At 40.5% G+C, this 20,973-nt stretch overlaps 1 protein-coding gene across 4 annotated transcripts in view; it reads left to right on the forward strand.

Annotated features, from left to right (window-relative positions):
- BRD8 (bromodomain containing 8) overlaps positions 1-20,973 on the forward strand; it is a 26,411-nt gene continuing 5,438 nt past the window's right edge. Inside the window, exons 1-22 of one of the 4 annotated variants that reach the window (XM_058735521.1) lie at positions 12-310; positions 1,253-1,349; positions 6,150-6,219; positions 7,266-7,315; positions 7,642-7,764; positions 7,888-7,968; positions 8,389-8,453; positions 9,230-9,366; positions 9,889-10,107; positions 10,495-10,639; positions 11,544-11,753; positions 12,163-12,443; positions 12,782-13,234; positions 14,455-14,548; positions 14,751-14,797; positions 15,568-15,782; positions 15,961-16,053; positions 16,247-16,315; positions 16,673-16,850; positions 17,801-17,905; positions 18,390-18,434; positions 20,231-20,632. In XM_058735521.1, the coding sequence (XP_058591504.1) occupies positions 292-310; positions 1,253-1,349; positions 6,150-6,219; positions 7,266-7,315; positions 7,642-7,764; positions 7,888-7,968; positions 8,389-8,453; positions 9,230-9,366; positions 9,889-10,107; positions 10,495-10,639; positions 11,544-11,753; positions 12,163-12,443; positions 12,782-13,234; positions 14,455-14,548; positions 14,751-14,797; positions 15,568-15,782; positions 15,961-16,053; positions 16,247-16,315; positions 16,673-16,850; positions 17,801-17,905; positions 18,390-18,434; positions 20,231-20,290 (2,856 nt within the window). In that variant the 5' untranslated portion in view covers positions 12-291 and the 3' untranslated portion in view covers positions 20,291-20,632. Of the gene's footprint in view, positions 311-1,252; positions 1,350-6,149; positions 6,220-7,265; positions 7,316-7,641; positions 7,765-7,887; positions 7,969-8,388; positions 8,454-9,229; positions 9,367-9,888; positions 10,108-10,494; positions 10,640-11,543; positions 11,754-12,162; positions 12,444-12,781; positions 13,235-14,454; positions 14,549-14,750; positions 14,798-15,567; positions 15,783-15,960; positions 16,054-16,246; positions 16,316-16,672; positions 16,851-17,800; positions 17,906-18,389; positions 18,435-20,230; positions 20,633-20,973 lie in introns of those variants that run through there. The other 3 variants (XM_058735541.1, XM_058735532.1, XM_058735514.1) reach the window with 3 other exon arrangements.

The following is a 20,973-nucleotide window of genomic DNA, read 5'->3' on the forward strand; positions in this document are numbered from 1 at the left end:
TTGGGAAAGCCTAGAATTTTTCGCGCTTAACACTTTTCCTTGGATACACGCGTTTCTTTTCTAAGAAACTTAAAGGAAATTCTGAGGCTTCAGAGCCATCCATTTTAGCACATTGCTTCCTAAGATCGCTCAAAAAACCTGGTTTAGGGAGCTTGCTCGTCCTGAAGGTTGGGACTACGCTTCCCAGGAGGCATCGCGTACAAGCGTCGGGACTCTATTTCCCAGAGTTCCCGGGCTTAAGCCCCACCTGGTAGTCCTCCCTGGGAGGGGATTGGAGTCTTCGGGGCCAAGATGGCGACAGGAACGGGTAGTAAGTATGTCCGATGTTTTTGTGTGGAAGGCCTCTTAGACCCGAGAGTAGGCACCACATTTCTGTCACGCGCTTAGGGAACAGGTGCAATGATTTGCTTAAGAACCCAGGGTCTTCAAAGACCTGGGCTCGATCGTACTGTGAAGACCAACGACTAGACGCCCAGAAGCGAAGGGTCTTGTGTTTCAGGGAGGCTGCGGAGATTTGAGAGGAGCAGCTCGGCAAATCTTTGTGTGTTTGGGAGCTCTGCGGGGTGAGAGATAAAGGGGTTCTGGAGTCTTGGGTGTGCAGACGAAGAAATGCCGGTAGCCGTACGGAGTAGCCTGATCTCCAAAAGCCATTCGTTTTCTGACCAACGTTTTTGAGGCCCGTACTCTATCTCCCACAGAAACAGGGTACTTGAACTGTTAGTTTTTTCGGCCACTAGGGAAACTGCGTTTTCTGCGTCTCAGCCATTTTCCTCTGTTGGATACACTGAAAAGGTCTTTTAGGCCCGACAGCTACTTGGGGGAGGAGGTACTGAGAGAAGTAAACAAGTTTATGCTAAGGAGGAGGCAGGGCACTAGGCTCGGGGTGGAGGAGCGGGTGGCCGCTCGGAATCCTGGGAAGAAGCCTTTGCGTTCAAATTTGAATAAAATAATGTTAAAACTGGGCCTCTCCGGGAAGTGCCTTATCTTACTCTGACCTTCCCCCTTACATTTTTAGAATAAAACGGTAGCCATGTCATTTGAAGAAGTAAAAGTTTTGCCAGATATTCAGTGCATTTCGCATGTAATTGCCAATCGTTCGGTGGTATTTTCTTAGGTGAAAATAAATATTCGGTGATAGTAACACATTTTGTTCTTAGAATCCGGGATGTTTTGCATTAGGCTTTTAGTCCTTACTTTGGGCCTTAGAACTAGTGTCTGGGTGGCTTGTTCTCTAAGACTTTTCTCCTTTTAGAACACAAGCTGCTGAGTACTGGCCCTACAGAGCCATGGTCCATCCGAGAGAAGCTCTGTTTAGCCTCTTCGGTTATGAGGAGTGGAGATCAAAATTGGTAAGGCATCTAAGATGGCTGCTTTCTTGGGTCTTAGAAACTGTTGGGTATTTTTTTATTACACTGGTGCAGTCTTACAGTTAATCATACTAACCTTTAAGCAGTATTTGTTTTTTAACAGCTTTATTGAGATTTAATTCAAATACCATAAAAGTAACCTAGTATATTCACAGAGTTGTGTAATCATCTCCACAGACTAATTTTAGAACGTTTTCATTACTCTTAAAAGCAGTCTCTTATCCCTTCCTTAAGCTGCCACTTGACAGTCTCCTCTCCACCTCCCACACACACCCTCAGGCAAATACCCCGTCTGCTTCCTGTCTCTCTAGATGGCCTATTCTGGAGATTTCATATAAATGAAATTTGAGGAATAGCAGAACTATGTTTTAAAAGGGCCCCATTTTAGGGCGCCTGAGTGGCTCAGTCGGTGAAGCCTCCTACTTTGGCTCAGGTTATGATCTCAGGGTTCATGAGTTAGAGCCCCACGTGGGGTTCTGGGCTGAGAGCTCAGAGCTTGGAGCCCGCTTCAGATTTTTTGTCTCCCTCTGTTTGCCCCTCTGCTGCTTGCACTCTGTCTCTCGCATTGTCTCACAAGTAAGTAAACATTTAAAAAAAATTTTAAAAATAAAAGGGCCCCATCGTCTTTATATTCCCACAGGCAATGAATTTTCTTTGTATACTTGACAACACTTAACTGTGTGTCATGCTAGTGGGTATGAAATGGTATCTCATTGTGGTTTTGATTTGTATATCCCTGATAATTAATGTTGTTGAGCATCTTTTCAGGTGCTTATTGGTCATTTGTCTGTCTTTGGGAAAATGTCTGCTCAGATCCTTTGGATTATCTATATTTTTATTGAGCTTTAAGAATTCTGTAAATATTCTGGACACAAATTGCTTGTCAGATAATTTGCAAATTTTTCTTTTGTGTGTTGTCTTTTCATTTTTTTTTTGATTGGTTTAATTTATGGCACAAAAGTTTTTAATTTTGATGTGTCCAATTTATTTTTTCTTGTGTTGCTTATGCTTTTGGTATCATAGCTAAGAGACCATTTACTTCTGTGTTTTCAAAGCTAGGTTTATTTTGTTTATGTTTTTATTTAATCTCTCCCCCCATTGTGGGAGGCTCGAGCTCACAACCCTGAGATCAAGAATCGCATGCTCTTCTGACTGAGCCAGCCAGGCATCCCCAAAGCTTTATAGTTTTAGCTCTCTATATATGGGTCTGTGATCCATTTTGAGTAATCTTTCTGTAGGTTGTAAGACGGGGATCTCTTTTACATGTAGATTTGCAGTTGTCTCAGTCTCCAGTCTTTGTTAAAAAGACTGTTCTTTCCCTATTGAAATTGTCTTGGCACTCACTATTTCTTTTTAGAGACCAGAAACTAAGGACTCTGGTTTCCAATCTTTTTTTTTTTTTTTTTTTCTAGGACGTACCCGTTTTTATTTTTAACATTTGCTTGTTTTTCCTCAGAATCAAAAGACACCTTTTACTTGTCTTAAGCCTGTTAATTATTTAATAAACAAATTTGTGTTTTGTGGCACATCTCTACTATTTTAATTGTTCAAATGAGTCTACAGAGGCACCATTACTGGTTACACTTAACATTTCTGCAGCTTTATATATTTTCCAAATGACTTAAAATTTTTTTTTAATGTTTATTTATATTTGAGAGAGAGCATGAGCAGGGGAGGGGCAGAGAGAGAGGAAGGAAGACACAGAATCCAAAGCAGGCTCCGAGCTGTCAGCACAGAACCTGATGTGGGGCTCGAACCCATGAACTGTGAGATCATGACCTGAGCCAAAGTTGGACACTTAACCGACTGAGCCACCCAGGTGCCCCTTCAAATAACTTTTTAAAGGTGAAATCTGGATATCCTAGGTAATAGCTGTTTTTAAACCAAATTAAATGGTAAACCCCAAGACAAAATGCATCACACTAATTTGATAAATCACAAATTAAAAATAGTATAAGAACACTTAAGTAAAACTTTGAAATTTTAAATTGCATTTCTTTTTTTGGAGGTACTAAATCATAAGTTTCCAAGTTCAGAATGGCACACAGTGTCTTCCATTGCTATACCTCATCTACCAGTGTTAGCATTTTCTTAGAGTTTCATTACTTGTGTTTCTCTGGCATTGATTTTATATACATTAGCAAATATATGTTTTTTTCTCCTTTTTTTTTTTTTTAATGTTTAATTTTGAAAGGGAGAGTGACAGAGCATGAGTGAGGGATGGGCAGATAGAGAGGGAGACACAGAATCTGAAGTAAGTTCCAGGCTCTGAGCTGTCAGCACAGAGCCCGACATGGGGCTGGAACCCAGGGACCGAGAGATCATGACCTGAGCCAAAGTCAGACACTTAAACTGACTGAGCCATCCAAGCACCCCTCTCCTCCTACTTTGTAAACATAAATGGTTTTATGCTATATATACTGTTCTTTACCTTGCTGTTGCTTGTCTTTTTTTCTGTAACTTAGTGTATGTGAAGCTCTGTCTCGTTCTGTTTTTTCTTAAGTGTCTGTGTAGTATGGTGATAAAGGTAACTGTAATTTATTTACCTGGTATTCTATTGATGGACATTTCATAATACAAATATGACTTTGCATATTTGTATGTAAAATAAAAATAGAATTATTGGGTCAAAGAATATATGATACAGAATTTGATAAATATTTCAAATTGACCTACTCCAATTGTTTCGATTTATATTCCCGTTGGTAATATATCACAATGCTTGTTTTTTGGTTTGATCTTTCACAATATTATAAAAGGTGAGAAATGGTTCTCATATTTTTATATTTTTCATTTACTTTTATGTTGAGTGTGGTTGAATATCTTTGTGTGTTAAAGAGCTGTTTATAGTGCTTTTTTTGTAAGATGCCTTCTTCCATTTTTCTTCTTGATTATTTGTCTTTTCTCATTACTTGGGAGAGGGCTCCTTACATATTAGGGAGATTAGCCATTTGTTTGAGCTATGAGATGCATTTTTTTAAAAACCAGTGTGCCATTGTCTTTTCTTGTGGTAATATTTTTACATTAAGACTTTTAAAATACACTTAGTTTATTAATAATTTTTTTTTTGACAGGTCCTGGATTTTGTGACCTATTTAGAAAGTTCTTCTCTAGTCTGAGATTATAAAATAATTCTATGATTTTTTCGAGTACTTCCATGGTTAAATTTCTTTTAATGTTAGTTTATTTATTTTGAGAGAGCACAAGAGCACGCATGAACAGGTGCGCAAGAGGAGCAAAGAGAGGGAGAGAGACACTCCCAAGCAGGGATTAACTTAGTCCTTAACTGATGCTTAATTGACAGCCACCCAGGTGCCCCTAGTTAAAATTTTTTTTAACATTTAAATCTTTGGTTCATTTGGGGCTTTTCTTGGTACAAGGTGTAAATTATGTATCGAACTTTATTTTTTGTTGATAGCTATCCATATAACAATATCATAATAGCAATATTATAAAGGAAAAGAGCTGTGTGATACCATTATCTCAACACAAATTGAAAAAAAACTTTTCTTTTTAAAGTTATGTAGTTTTTTAACCATATAGTGTGGAGAATAAGATAGGATATCCATGTATCCAGTACCTGGATTTAATAAATCTTAATAGTTTGTCATATTTTCTTCACATCCTTTTAAAGAAATAAACATAGACACAATTAAAGCCCCTTTACATACCACTGTGATCCCATTCTAGTCTTGTTTTTATTTCTGTCTTTTTAATCTACAACTTTTTAAAAGATTGCTTGATTACATGATAGCCGAAATTTGTCTCATTTTTCACTTACTATTATGTAGTACATATGTTTCTTTTTGCTACATACATTTTATAATTATTTTTATGGTCTATTTTAATGTTTTGTTGAGGTGAAATGCCATAAGTTAAATCCCTTGCAGGCATTTAGGAAAAACTTAACTGTTGTTCTGATCAAGTCCATATCATGCTTTCTTCTTGGTAGTTGCTTTTTTGTTGGATTATTACTATTTTTTTAAAGTTTATTTTGAGAGAGACAGAGTGCGAGTGGGGGAGGGGCAGAGAGGGGGGCCTCTACTGCACTCTACTAGTACAGAGCCTGACATGGGGCTCCAACTCATGGTACTCTGAGAACATGACCTAAGCTGAAACTAAGAGTCAGAACCACCCAGGCACCCCTGTTAGGTTATTTTTTTATATTACATTCCTATGAGTTGTATTAATGGATCTAAAGATAACTTTTTTATTAAAAAAAATTTTTTTTTAAGTTTATTCATTTTGACAGAGTGGAAGTGGGGAAGTGCCAAAGAGAAATCCCAAGCAGGCTCCTTACTGTCAGAGCCTGATGCGGGGCTCAAACTCACAAACTGTGGGATCATGACCTGAGCTGAAGTTGTATGTACGCTAACCAATTGAGCCACCCATGCACCCTATAAGATAACTTTTTAGTCTGAAATATATTACAAACTGATTTTCAAAAGACAGATCTCTTTAAAAGAGCCAAAATCAACATGAAAATACTTTCTCAAATGAACAGAAATGATGATGTACTAGACTAATACCTTCACTTCAGCCAGGAAATACATCACCTGGGAGAACAGTTTCACAATGATTCTTTACCTCTAAATGATTTTAAAGTAGTTGTGTCATTTTCCATAGTCACATATTCTAGAATACTTTCTGGTGGCAATTTATTTATTCTAAATTTTGTACTCCAAACCTTGAACTATTAGCATAGCTTCCCCTCAACCCCCACCCCCGCCCTTTTTTTTTTTTTCTATTTAGTGTGTAATAGGCTTTTCTCATTTTGTGTAGGGTATCAGTTAGCAGAGCAATCAAGCCCTTTGCAGAACCTGGCCGCCCTCCAGACTGGTTCTCTCAAAAAGTAAGTTTCCAAGCAAGTGCTCTTTTATTTTTTATTTATTTATTTTTTCCTGTGAGTTTTTTTGTTTTTGTTTTTGTTTTTTTTTTACTTTATGTTTTTTGATTTACATTCAAGTTAGCATATAGCGCAAAAATGATTTCAGGAGTAGATTGCTTAATGCCCCTTACCCATTTAGCCCATCTCCCCCTGACAACCGCTCCAGTAACCCTCTGTTTGTTCTCCATATTTAAGAATCTCTTATGTTTTGTTCCCCTCCCTGTTTTTATATTATTTTTGTTTCCCTTCTCTTATGGTCATCTGTTTTGTCCATTAAAGTTCTCATATGAGTGAAGTCCTATGATATTTGTCTTTCTCTGACTAATTTCACTTAGCATAATACCCTCTAGTTCCATCCATGTAGGTGCAAATGGCAAGTGCTCTTTTAGAGCAGTCTTAGAGACGTGAAATGCATTCCCTTCCAGGCCTTGCTCTTTAATCACAAGTCTTTTATACCACAAAGAGAGAAGAGTTGAGAATAGTTTCCTTTTTTCCCCACTGTTAGCCAGTCTACCCATGTATGTTCATATTATAAACTTTTCCTGTTGTGTAACTAACAGGTAAGGAGGGTCCAAGCTTGAGAGTTAGAAAGATCTGAGTTTACTATGACGTCACTTAGACTCTTTAGACCATGATTCTCAGTTGTCTCATTTGTAAAATAGAGATAAAAGGTACTTCAGGATTCTTGTAAAGATTTAGTTGAGGCAATACCAGTAAAGCGTATAGCGCAATACCTTGCATGTGGTAACTACTCAGTAGATATTAACTATACATATTGGCTATTGGGTTGGTTTTCCTTGCATATGTAAATTTTAGGTTAGAAGACTCCCTGTTCTATGTCCTGGTACTAAGTATTTTGAACTGATTTGACTGCAAAGTATTTGCCCTTCTAGAGACCACTCATATCTTACATATAGCTCTTCTTTGCAAGCCTTAGTTTGAGATGTTGAAACTTTGAAAGATCATTCCTTTCCAGGCTTGTTCATCATATTTTTACTTTTTTTTCATAGCATTGTGCTTCCCAGTACTCAGAGCTTCTAGAGACCACTGAGACCCCAAAGTGAGTACAAAGCCAGGTGTTCAAGCCACATCTCTTTAGTGGAGAATGTTTACTGAGGAATCCTGTCAGTTTTATATTATTTATAATATATAAATATATATAATATATTTATATATATAAATATATATACTTAAATATATAAAAATTTATAATATATGATTATAATATATAAATAATATTTTTATATTATTAATATTACTGGGTGATAAAAATAGAGCAGAAGTTGTCTATGGTTAGATGGTGGAGAGGCTCAAAGAAAGCAAGTGGGAGTGGGAACAAATGTTCTTTTATGCAAATGTGCATTTTTGTTTTGAAATTTTCTACAGACGGAAAAGGGGTGAAAAGGGCGAAGTGGTAGAAACTGTTGAAGATGTCATTGTTCGGAAATTGACTGCTGAACGAGTTGAGGAACTAAAGAAAGTGATAAAGGAAACCCAAGAAAAATATAGGTACTTAGCAGAGGGAATGCCAAATGGTTGGGAGAGACCAAAGGGGCTGACTTGTGATACCGGTCAGAATTTTTTAAATAGTAGATTAAAAGACCCAGTTAACTCATTTCTCTTTATTTCTAGACGGCTGAAAAGAGATGCAGAACTAATTCAAGCTGGGCACATGGACAGCAGACTGGATGAGCTTTGCAATGACATTGTGATGTGGGTTATATTATATTGTTCTTCCTTCTGTATACCTTCCTCTGTTTTTACCCCTTTTCTCCTCAAGTATTCTGGCTTATCTCCTCCATCTGCCATCCCTTTAGTCTTGAGTGATTCTGGAAGGGAAAAGCTGCCCCATGGCCTGGTAGCTGGGAGGGGAGAATGAGTTGTAGACAATAATGTGGAATATTTCAGTGTGAAGATACAACTTAATTTTAACTTAAAAGTGGCTTTAGTTTGCCTGAATGAAGAGCTGGTAGTTTGGCAGTACACTAAAAATTTCCTGTTTTGCTGAGAAGTATTCCTTTTTAGGCCTTTCCTCCATAGAGTGCTAGCCTGGCAGAAATTTCTTTGTGAGGGTGTTATGACCTGTGGAGGAGTTAGAGCTGGCTAGGATCTTACCCTTACTTCCCACTTTAGGAAAAAGAAATTGGAGGAAGAGGAGGCTGAAGTAAAGAGGAAGGCTACAGATGCTGCATATCAAGGTAAATGGAACCTCCTGACTCCCTTTAGCAGTTAACTATATATACAGTACTGCATGTTAATAACAGTTGAAGACTATATTGTAATATAGAATCCACTAATTCCATTTTATTTGTGCACTTATCTATGTCCTCTTCTTTTTTACCGCAAAAAAACATCCCTTTATATCCAGGAAGAAACTCTTGGAAAATGAGCTCTGCTCTGTTCTCACTAGACTTAGGGTCCTTTTAGGACGCGAAGGCTTGATAATATAGATGTTGAATATAATTAAGTTTTTAGGAAGCAAAGCTCTATAAGATTAAGAATAGCCCAGTCATTGGATAAGAACATAAGCATTTGTAGCTCTAGCTCTGATCCAGTGAGGTCTTTTCTCTTATCAAAAACAAAATCGTAATAATAAGTTGTTGAAGAGGATATTGAAGGATGTTTAAGCCACTTTCCTATTCCAAGAACCTATGAGATAGTTCAGTGGGTTTGCTTAGGGTGAGAATTAGGCTTAGGAAAAATGAGTCTTAAAAAGTTGCTTGTCTCATGGTGACTGGCTGGCTCAGTTGGGAGAGCATTTGACATTTGATCTCAGGGCCGTGAGTTTGAGCCCCATGTTGGGTGTAGAGATTACTTAAATAAACTTTTAAAAAAGAGGTATCTGTCTCCCACAAGTAGAATACCGCTTTAATTAGGCAACGTCCCTATTTGTCTTTTATGTAATAGCAGAGTAGTGACCAGTTTCGTTTATTTAATCTTGAAAACTTAAAAATTGTTGCTTTTTATGTTTTAGCTCGTCAAGCAGTAAAGACACCCCCTCGGAGATTACCCACTGTGATGGTCCGCTCTCCTATAGATTCTGCCTCCCCAGGAGGTGATTATCCACTTGGAGACTTGACCACAACCACTATGGAAGAGGCCACCTCTGGAGTGAGTATATTTTCATCTGCAGGAATTGATCAGCAAAGGGGCAATAAGCCAGCAGACAGCTGAGTGATGAGGAAACCACTTTTGGCCTAGAGGCAATTTCCTCTCTTGGTCTGAAGGCCAAAGACTTAATTTACCATGTTCTGTGCTCTTAAGATAAGGATGGACCTAAAAATGTTGAGCCTTTTGACCTTTTGAGAGATAGGTAAAATAAGTTGTTTGTAAGTAAACTAGTTTTTTAAAATTTCTGCTGAAATGAGGGATAGTGTTCTTATAAATACAATATTGGTAGTGGTTAAGGAGTTTGTAAAAGGCAGGTTGGGTGGAATGTTTGGGTCACTGTGAGTTTGGGTGGAACAGAGAAACCTGGAAGAAACATATGGCTGAGAGCAGGAGGGGTAGAGGGTTCTGGGCAGTTACACTCAGGACTAATAAAGTAATAGTTAGACACACTAACCCATCCAGATTAGTAGGGAACCTTCCAGAGTATGAGAAGTCAGATAAAGGTTCTCTGTTGTCTCTTAGGTAACCCCTGGGACTTTGCCGAGTACCCCAGTCACCTCGTTTCCTGGGATTCCTGACACCCTTCCTCCAGGCTCTGCACCCTTAGAAGCCCCCATGACCCCAGTAACAGATGATTCACCCCAGAAAAAGATGCTTGGACAGAAAGCAACTCCACCCCCCTCCCCTCTGCTGTCAGAGCTCTTGAAGAAGGGCAGCCTCCTGCCTACTAGCCCCAGACTGGTATGGAGACTTCTGTGGGTGTTTGAGAGCTGTGGTGATTTAGTACTTTGGAAGGGAGTGCCTGGGACCTAAAATATGACATGGAAAAAAAAAGTTCAAAAGAGAAAGAGATCTCCTAATTAAATGTTAACTTAAAAACAGAAACAAAAAACCAATAAGTTGATAGTATCCTCGGGTCCTGAGTTATCTGAAACCACATCTGCTTTGGTTCTCTTCTACAGAGAACTCTTGTCAAATAAGTTTTAAAAAGTAGAGCTTCCCTTGTGTCTGAAATTATTCTCTATGGATATTAACTTCATGAAGTTTGGTCAACTGCTGAAGCTTTTTTGGGAAGTGGTAGTAAAGGAAAGCTTGAGTGTATCCTTCACCTCTGTTCTTCCCTAATAGGTCAATGAGAGTGAAATGGCTGTGGCTTCTGGCCACTTGAACAGTACAGGTGTCCTCCTGGAGGTAGGCGGGGTTCTTCCCATGATACATAGTGGGGAGATGCAGCAAACACCCAACACTGTTGCAGCCTCCCCTGCTGCCTCAGGTAAGTCAGTACTTTTCCATTATCTACTTTACTTCAAAGATGTTAATCTTAGTATTGACTATCTTTGGTTTCTAGCCTCTGATAATAAGCAACTGTCATTCCTAGATGTAAAGCCCAACTTTTTTTGGAGCTACCTTACCTATTAAACCACATAGTGCCCCAGATTGTAAATCCATTCTGTCTTCAAAATAGTAATATCTCTGGATGACCACAGCGTAGATAATGATGAGAAGAATAGTGAAGTTAGTAGTGAAGCTGCTTCTCTGGGGCTTGCAAAATTATGGAAAGGCGCTAGAGCTATCTGAGGCTGTAGTATAGGGGATCAAGATTTGGAGCCAGAGAACTGGACTTGAGTCTCAGGCTTCCTACATTACTGATTTTGTGACCTTGGTGAGATGACTTAACTCTTGAGCTCCAGTTTGCTTTTTTATTAATTGCAACATAATGTACTTTACAAGGATGTTGAGAGAATTGAGTGAGATAGAAAAAGTAAAGCAAAGAGAAAAGCTTTACAAAATATCAAACCTGTTATTGATATTTGAATGGTGTTGAACTTGGGTGGTTTACAGCATGCTTAACTGCAGCAGAAGTGACAGATTTATTCATACCAGTTTTTCGTGGTTTTGTTGTTATTGTTTGATTTTCTTCCAGTGAAAAATTTCTACCCGTTTTTCATACACACTGTGTGTTCTAGTATTTTGGTTTATTCCTAACTTGGAAGAAGATCTTTATTAGAAAGGTTGGAAAAAGTAAGGAAATAGATAATGAGCTTACTTAAAAAAAAAGAAGAGTTCCTTTCATCCTTTGAGACTAAAACTTTTCTTGGTTGAGTCTTAAAGTGGCTCTTGCTTCGTATTCATGTGCTTTCCTCTTACCTCATTTTGTGTACCTCTTTGTCTGTTAGGTGCTCCTACTCTTTCCCGGCTTTTAGAAGCTGGTCCTACACAGTTCACCACTCCTCTTGCTTCCTTCACTACTGTTGCCAGTGAACCTCCAGTTAAACTTGTGCCACCCCCTGTAGAGTCTGTGTCCCAGGCTACCATTGTCATGATGCCTGCGCTGCCAGCACCATCCTCTGCTCCGGCTGTCTCCACTCCTGAGAGTGTAGCTCCAGGTGCGTCCCTGACCCACGCCCTGAGCAGCCACTAGGTCCAAAATTTCATCTCGAGCTTCAGTTAGAGAAAGCTGACCAAGAGCATCATCTCCAATTCAGATGCTTCTGTCCTGTTCTCCATGGACATTTCTATCCTTAGAAAAACAAGAATGAAAAGATGTGGGCGGGCATTTATGTGTTGGGGGAAAGGGGCTAAGTGTACACATATGAGTAGGCTTGAGAATGTGTGTTCACCCTACTTTCTAGATAAAAGTGGGAACCAAAAAACATAGGCAGATGCAGATCTAAGGTAACTTTTTGAGCTTAAGTGTGTGGGTACTTGACATCTGTCTATAGCCTTGGTTGATCTCCAGGTGGTCACTTGGTACTAGATAAGCTTCTGAAATTCTTTTCTCTTCCTGTTATTCAGTGAGTCAGCCTGACACCTGTGTCCCCATGGAGGCTGTGGGGGATCCACATACTGTGACTGTTTCCATGGATAGCAGTGAAATCTCCATGATCATCAATTCTATCAAAGAAGAGTGTTTCCGATCAGGGGTAGCCGAGGCTCCTGGAGGATCAAAGCCTCCCAGCATAGATGGGAAGGAAGATTTAGATTTGGCTGAGAAGATGGATATTGCTGTGTCCTACACAGGTGAAGAGCTGGACTTTGAGACAGTTGGAGACATCATTGCCATCATTGAGGACAAGGTAACTATTCACAGAGCCCAAAAGAATCTCTCATGAGTCCTACATAGGCTTCTCTCCTCAGCCTCTCCTTGCTTCTTGTAGGTACATAAACATTTTTCCTGCTTCTGCCCATCTCCATCTCCATAGTCCCAAGCCCTTTGGTGCTCACATTAGTCCTCTCGCAGCCATCCCTGTGTTACTGGTTTGCATAGGACAGGTGCCTGCCCATTGGTTGCATCTGCTACATGGAGAAGATGGAGAGACAAGCTATAGATTGAGGTCATTTCATTTGGTGCTAACAGAATTGAGGGACTTGGGCTTCTTTCTTTGACTTCAACAGTGTATGTATTATGGGACAGGTAGATGATCATCCTGAAGTGCTGGATGTGGCAGCAGTAGAAGCAGCACTGTCATTCTGTGAAGAGAATGATGATCCCCAGTCCCTGCCTGGCCCCTGGGAGCACCCTATCCAGCAGGAGCGGGACAAGCCAGTATCTCTCCCTGCACCGGAGATGACAGTCAAGCAAGAAAGGCTGGACTTTGAGGAAACCGAAAACAAAGGAATCCGTGAACTGGTGGACATCAGGGAGCCCAGTGTTGAGATTAAAATGGAACCTGCAGAACCAGAGCAAGGCATCTCAGGTCCTGAAATAGTAGCGGGAGTTGTTCCAGCCACAAGTATGGAGCCACCAGAACTCAGAAGTCAGGACTTAGATGAGGAACCAAGAAACATTGCCCCAGGAGAGATTGCTGAAGCAGATGTTTCCGGTGGGAAAGGCGATGAGACTCCACTTACAACTGTGAAGACAGAGGTATTTAAAATTGGCCTGGGAGGGGCACCTGGATGGTTCAGTCGGTTAAGCAGGCAACTCTTGATTCTGGCTCAGGTCATGATTTCACTGTTCCTGCGACTGAGCCCCAGCTGTGGCTCTGGCTCTGTGCTGTCAGCAGAGCCTGCTTGGGAATCTCTCTCTCTGTCTCTGTCTCTCTCTCTCCCCCTCTCTCCCCCTCTCTCCCCCTCTCTCCCCCTCTCTCCCCTCCTTCTGCACCTCCACTTGCATGTGTGTGAGCTCTCTTTCTCTCTCAAAAATAAATAAATATTAGGGGCGCCTGGGTGTCTCAGTTGGTTAAGTGTCTAACTCTTGGTTTCAACTCAGGTCATGATCTTACAGTTCGTGATTAGAGCCCCACATCGGGCTCTGCGCTGACAGTGCAGAGCCTGCTTGGGATCCTCTCTCTCTCCCTCTCTGCCCCTCCCCTGCTCATGGCCACTCTCTCTCTTACTCACACTTTTTTTTTTAAAGAAAAGCTTTAAAAATTTTTTTAAAAAATAAGTAAATAAAATCGACCTGGGAGAATGGAGGGTTATACTTTAGGTAAGAAGTGACTGCTTAAGGGGCGCCTGGGTGGCTCAGTTGGTTGGGCGTCTGACTTTGGCTCAGGTCATGATCTCGCAGTTCATGAGTTTGAGCCCCACGTTAGGCTCTGTGCTGACAGCTCGGAGCCTGGAGCCTGCTTTAGATTCTGTGTCTCCCTCTCTCTCTGCCCCTCTCCCTCTGCCCCTCTCCCTCTCACGCTCTCTTTCTCTCAGAAATAAACGTTTAAAAAAAAGTGATGCTTAGGCCTTTGGTTTTCCTGTTGCATTCCTGAATTGTCACATGGTTGATGTGGCCATAGTCTATAGGTGTGATCATTGCTATATATGCTTATCCTGTTCCTTGTAAGGTGACCATTAGATTCCTTTTACGTGGGTAGGACTAAGAGTTTCTTCTGTAGTCTCATCATTAAAAAATAAACTTCTGGGGGTGCCTGGGTGGCTCAGTCGGTTAAGCATGTGACTTTGGCTCAGGTCATGATCTTGCAGTTCATGTGTTTGGGCCCTGTGTCTGCTTCAGATTCTATATCTCCCTCTCTCTCTTCCCCTCCCTGCTCACTCTCTCTCTCTTGAAAAGAAATAAACATTGAAAAAATAAACTTCTGTAGTTGAAGTGATGTATCAGTATTTAGGGTATGTATTCTTTTTGGTCTTCAGGCATCCCCTGAAAGCATCTTGTCTCCATCACATGGCTCAAATCCCATTGAAGATCCTTTAGAGGCAGAGACTCAGCACAAGTTTGAAATGTCAGGTAAATAATAAGCCCAGGAAATCTGAACTCTGTAACTAACTTGAAATCCTTTGCTTAGGCTTCTTGAGGGATTGTGGGTTGTGGGCAAGTAGAGGAGGTAGAATAGGTCAGCATGGAAAGGAGAGCTGCAGGGGATTATTGTCCATAGGAAGGGGAAGGCTAAGGTGGAAAAATCTTCAGGTAGTCTTTCTCTCCTCTGCAGACTCATTGAAAGAAGAATCAGGGACTATTTTTGGAAGCCAGATAAAGGTATTTCAGACTTTTCTTTATTCCTCTTGCTGTGTGACTAGATTTCCCAATAGCACTACCTTTGTAATAAATTTCAGTGAACGTGCATCTTTTTTTCTGAGATGAGACTGGTTAAAGGAGTTGCGTGGGGAAAAGTTGCAGTGGACAGTCAGGCATACTGGCAGTACTGTGGCCACATGTGCTTCCCATCTGAAAGAATATGTGAATTTCACACAGAGCTTTCTTTTGCATATAATGCACAAAGAAACTTTGATACCTCAGAGTGATTTGAAGTAAATAGGGATGCCAGAGTCAGGGAGAACATACAAGAAATCAGATTATTACTCTATCCAAAGAAAGTTATCCAGAGTTTTCTTTTTAGAATTGCTAAAGTAGTTATGAACAGTAATAAACATTTAAAGTGATGCGATGTGAGCTTGCTCCATCAGATGAGACACAAAATAAAAACTATTTTTGATAACTTTGTACCCAGGGTCAGAGTTCCTCTCAAGAGCAAGGGGAAAGAAGGAACGCCTCTTAGCTTAGTCTTAAGTAAGTAGCTTTTTTTTTTCTTCCTTTTAAAAAGATCCTGGGTCTTCTTCTTTGTCCAGGTTCTAAATTAAACTTGATCAGTTAGTGTAAGTAGATGGTAGTATAAGTGATAGAGAGCTCAGTCAGGAAACAGTGTGAGGCCATTTTCTAGAACTGATCTAACCCAAAAGATCATGTTTAATGACACTTTGCTGGATAGCTTTGCTTGCATTTGTTGACCGGAGCACACTGTGTCTAAGGATGCCCCAGGTGAGGATGAGGAAGAAGATGGAGTCAGTGAAGCGGCCAGCCTCGAGGAGGCTAAGGAAGAAGATCAAGGAGAAGGCTATTTGTCAGAAATGGATAATGAACCCCCTGTGAGCGAGAGTGATGATGGCTTTAGCATACACAATGCTACGCTGCAGTCCCATACACTGGCAGACTCCATCCCCAGCAGCCCTGCTTCTTCACAGTTGTGAGTATCTGAGATTCTTCTTTGAGGTCAAGATAGTGGAGGTGAGAAGTGGGAGAGTTTTACTTTTTCATCTTCTCTTTCTTGGTCTGGAACTAATAGTTGACAAGAAATCATGAGGATTTTTTTTTTTTTTTTTTTTTTGACTTATGCTTAATGGGACTCTCTTCTTTTATTTCAGCTCTGTCTGTAGTGAGGATCAAGAAGCTATTCAGGCACAGAAAATCTGGAAGAAAGCTATCATGCTTGTATGGAGAGCTGCAGCTAATCATAGGTGAGTGAGCTTTACCAGTCAGTAGGAACATTTTCTCCTATTCCTCCTGCATGTTTGTGACTAGAGAAGAGTCTGAGTAGGTTTATATGGGATTGGTGGCATTGGCTCTTACAACCTTTAGCTACTTAAATCATGTCCCCTCACCTGCTTCTGAAGGATAAGTAAGTAATTGCACCTTACTCTTTTTGGACAGATATGCCAATGTCTTCCTGCAGCCTGTTACAGATGATATAGCACCTGGCTACCATAGCATTGTACAGAGGTAAGCCATGATCCATTCAGCATACTGACTTGCCTGAATTGTAAATTGTTTAGTCTCAGTGGATTTTTGCTTTAGACAGTAAGTTTAAAGCAAATGTTTTTGATGTAAGTAAAGGTAACCAGGTGGTAAGCTAATCATTTCAGTGGCTGGATCACCAAAGATAGTCTAAAAGAACCCCCTTTATTACCTTTCCCAGCCAATACTTACTGTATAGATTAACTTTGGTTTTTGGATTAAGTGCATATTTTGGGGTGAGGGGGTTAGTATTTGAGTCCTGGCAGCTAAGACTAAGGGTATATATGAGCCATTTGGGTCCTCTTCTCCTCCATTTACCTGTTTTTTGTTTTTTTTTTTTAGGCCTATGGATTTGTCAACTATTAAGAAAAACATTGAAAATGGACTGATTCGCAGCACAGCTGAATTTCAGCGTGACATTATGCTGATGTTCCAGAATGCTGTAATGTATAATAGCTCGGACCATGATGTCTATCATATGGCAGTAGAAATGCAGCGAGATGTCTTAGAGCAGATCCAGGTACTTTGAGGATCTTTAGTATTTTAGCAAGGATGAAATGAAAATATTCAGGTGAAGGGTTGATACTGATGTCAAGAAAGGGTGCTGTGGCTTTTACATAGAATATTCATCAGGGACACAATTAGGAACATAAAATTTTATTCATGCTGGATTCATGTTGGTTTTCTCATGTTGGCTTGGTAAAAGAGTTATGAGAATATTCTCCCTTGGGCAAATAATTTCAGTTTCCTGAAGTTTTTAAATAATTCATTTATAAAATGGTAAACACCTTTTTAAAAATTATATCAAGTGTGTACATAGTAAACAGGATATAGTTTATTCTTTCCATCATAGATAATCGACTTCTATAGTAGTATTACCAGACTCCCTTTGGGATATTGGGCTTCCAAGGGATGTTATCTGTCTATTGTCTGCTGAAGTAAATTGCCTAATGACTTTTGGTTCAACTTTTTTTCTCTTTCTCATTCTTAAGAGATATTTATTTTGTATGATGGCCAAAAAAAAGTTATTTGTATTTAGGGGCGCCTGGGTAGCTCAGTAGGTTAAGCATCTGACTTTGGTGCAGGTCATGATCTCACAGCTTGGGAGTTCAAGCCCCGTGTCGGGCCCTGTGCTGACACCTTGGACAGAGCTTGGAGCCTGCTTCAGATTCTGTGTCTCCCTCTGTCTCTGCCCCTCCCCTACTTGTTCTTTCTCTTTCTCTCTCTCTCTCTCTCTCTCTCTCAAATATTAATATTTTAAAAAAGTTATAGATATTTAGCATTTTTAGTTCCTTTAGCATATGTAACTAGAATTAAAACCTGAAATGCAAAACTTGTAATCAGTTGAGAAGTGTTTGAATGCTATTTGCAAAAGGGTACTACATGAAATCCTGTTTACAAGCCAGAAGTGTCTGAATTCTTCCATACTGGCTCAGATCTTGGGGCCAACCCTGTTTCTTTTCCCTGTAGCAATTCCTCGCCACACAGTTGATTATGCAGACATCTGAGTCTGGGATCAGTGCTAAAAGTCTTCGAGGGAGAGATTCTACCCGCAAACAGGATTCTTCAGAGAAGGTGAGGAGACCAAGAAGGAGCCTTGTATGCCAGTGTTCCAGTGCTAGAAGTCTGAAGCATCTAAGGAGCCTTATGTTACTACTTGCTACTTGGTAACTGCTGGGCTGCTACATTCCAGTGGTGTATAGACATGTGTACATCTTAAGATGGTGGTGGTTTGCACTTATCCAAACATTGAAGAAACCTGCTGTGACTGAAGGGCCCAGTCATACAAGAAATTGTGAGCTGAATGAGTGAATTATTAGTTTCTCTGCGTGAGTGCTTGCATGGTGGGGGAAATGACTTGCAGCAATCCGGGACCATCAGTTCCTGTTCCAGACGCATAATGGCCAGACTGCTTTTGGTTCTCTTTCCTCTTATTCTTGAGTTTTTTTTTAATTTTGTCTTTGTGTATGTGGTGCTTGTGTCTCTGTCCTGAGGTTTGGGGTGCTTGTGGCTGAGAGTTTCTGTGGAACCTGATCAGTGTTTGTTTGTCCTCTAACAGGACAGTGTCCCCATGGGCTCTCCTGCCTTCCTTCTCTCTCTCTTTGTAAGTATTGAATGGCTGCAAGGGGTGGTGTTGCCACAAAAATTCTCAGCTCCTGCTGGGGGTGGGTGGCAGAGGGAAATCCAACATGCAGACCGTGGCACTGTCTTGAACTTCTCTTTATTCAGGTCATTAAGAAACTGTCTCTTCTGCATTTCTGTCTTTCTGCATGTGTGTGTGTGTGGGCTGGGTAGGGACTATTTATGAGTTCACTGGGCTGAAATGAGGTACTCTTTATAAGGATCTAGGATGCATCTGCTCCTCATTTCTTGACTCCACCTTTTGCCAATTCTTTTCCTTTTTTTTTTTTTTTTTTTAACGTTTATTTATTTTTGGTACAGAGAGAGACAGAGCATGAACGGGGGAGGGGCAGAGAGAGAGGGAGACACAGAATCAGAAGCATTGCCAATTCTTTTCTTACAAATAAATGATTGCTCAGAGCAGCCGCTACTAGCTGGCTTCTAAAAAGTGTTCCTCATACCAGCAGATGCCCAGCACATAATTATTTTCTTTTCCCCTAATATTAAGTTGCATGACTGATGCCTGATACACAAACACTCTATACAATTTAAGATAAGGCTCTTAGGAACGGTGAGCCGTTCCTACTACATGTTCCTACTATATGTTCCTACTACATATAGTAGTGGCTGGTAGAATTAGAGATAAACTTAGTAAAGCTAGCCCTAAATAATTATCGTTTTCCTCTGTAAATTGAACAATCCTCTGGCTCTGTGTTCATATGGGGCATTGAGGCATGATGTAATGGAAGAACATCAGGCTAGAAAACCACATGTTCTGAAACTCACTGGATTATCCGTTGGAGCCTTGTTTTCCTCATCTGTGTAATGGAGCTCATATAACGAGGTACCTGTCCAGCCTACCTCACAGGGATGTTGTGAGGATAAAATGAGATAATAAGTATGGAACTGGCTTGAAAAAAAATTAAAGTGTTATACAAATGCAAGGTGGTATTTTTATTCTTCATGTCGCCTCAAAGGCAACTTGTGTTCATGAGCTTTTAAAATTTTAGAGTCCTTGCATGTTAAGAATGTAAAAATGGCCTAGCCCAGCAAAAGTGTTCACTGATTCATCTTGCCTACAGGCTTCATTCAGCCTGTACCACAGACGGAACACTGTAATCTCCCTTCTTTCCTATTGGCCTGCAACAATGACTGTGGATCCCCAAGCAGTTGGCTGGCTGTTGCAAAGCTGGTTAATAGGATCTTTTATCTATTGAAGACAGCAAAGTATTGCACGAGAGGAAGGAGCTGGGCTGCAGGGAGAGAGCAGCAAATGGAAAGAAGCCTTCTGATTGTCCTGATCTCATGGAAAACAACTGTCAGGAGGTGCTAGGGAACTAGTGCCAGGGTCAGTCTGCAGGAAAGGCCTTTCTTATAGGGACCAACAGCTGGACAGGTATGTTAGCCAAGAATCTCACTATCCACTGCCCTTTCTGACCCTCCCACCTTTCTTTTACTCTTCCTCTTCCTTTGAACATGGTTTGGGGCCTGGGTGGGATGACTAATAGTCATTCTTTGGGACCCCAGGTGAACCCCAGTGACCTCTGTAGTGGGCAGGAGCAAGATACTCTGTCCTGCATTACCTCTCACAAACTATTGCCAGGAAGTTTTAGCCCAGTCTGTGGGAAGACAGATCTATGCCCTTCATATCCTGGATTTTTCTGCTGATTCTCTTCCTCTTTCCCCATGAAACCAAATCCCCAATATTGTTGCAACTTCTCTCTCACCTCCTCAGCAACTTGTACTCATGCTCCCTTTCTTTGTCTGCCTGTCATCTAGGATGGGGGAACCAGGGGGCGCCGCTGTGCCATTGAAGCAGATATGAAGATGAAAAAGTGAAGCTTCAGAGTACCCTCACTGAGCTGAACCTGAAGTAGAAGTAAACAAGATAGAGCTTGGGCTTGTGGGCCCAGTTCCAGAAGTGGAAGTTACAGAAGAGGAGGCATCTGGGCCATGTGACATGAGCTGGGGAAATCTCTGTCAGAGAGTTGGAGTAGCACAGTTGCCTGTTTTAGGGCAAAAATCATGGGCTGTGTTAATGTCCTAATGTGTAGCTAGCAGATTGTAGCTAGTTTGTACTGTCTTGTGAAGTGTACAGACTTTTTAAAAAAACAAAAACAGAAAAACACCTGTGAAATGTGTGTGTACACAATACACAATAAACTCTGAAAGAAAAGTCTAGTCTTTGGTGTGTTCTCTCTGTGTATGCGAATGAGAAACTTGTGGGGTTTTTTCTGCATGATAATTGTTTTATCATCTCTGGAAACGAGATTATTGCGGGGGGAATGGTATTATAAATATGAGCTGTTCAACTGCTTGGAGAAGGTAAGTAACCAAGACTGAATTTAGAAATAATGTTTTAAAGTGTTGCATCATGCAATGAGGATAATCTTATTAAGCTTTTCTTGAATGTTTGGGAAAACAAAGTTTTCAGTGTTCTGTTCATGGCATTGCTTTTGAAGAAGATTAGAGCATGGACATAGGTCGTACTGACCTTTTCCTCAGACATCAGTTCTACCTAG

Source organism: Neofelis nebulosa, chromosome 1 (assembly GCF_028018385.1).
Source record: "Neofelis nebulosa isolate mNeoNeb1 chromosome 1, mNeoNeb1.pri, whole genome shotgun sequence".
Lineage (NCBI taxonomy): Eukaryota > Metazoa > Chordata > Mammalia > Carnivora > Felidae > Neofelis > Neofelis nebulosa.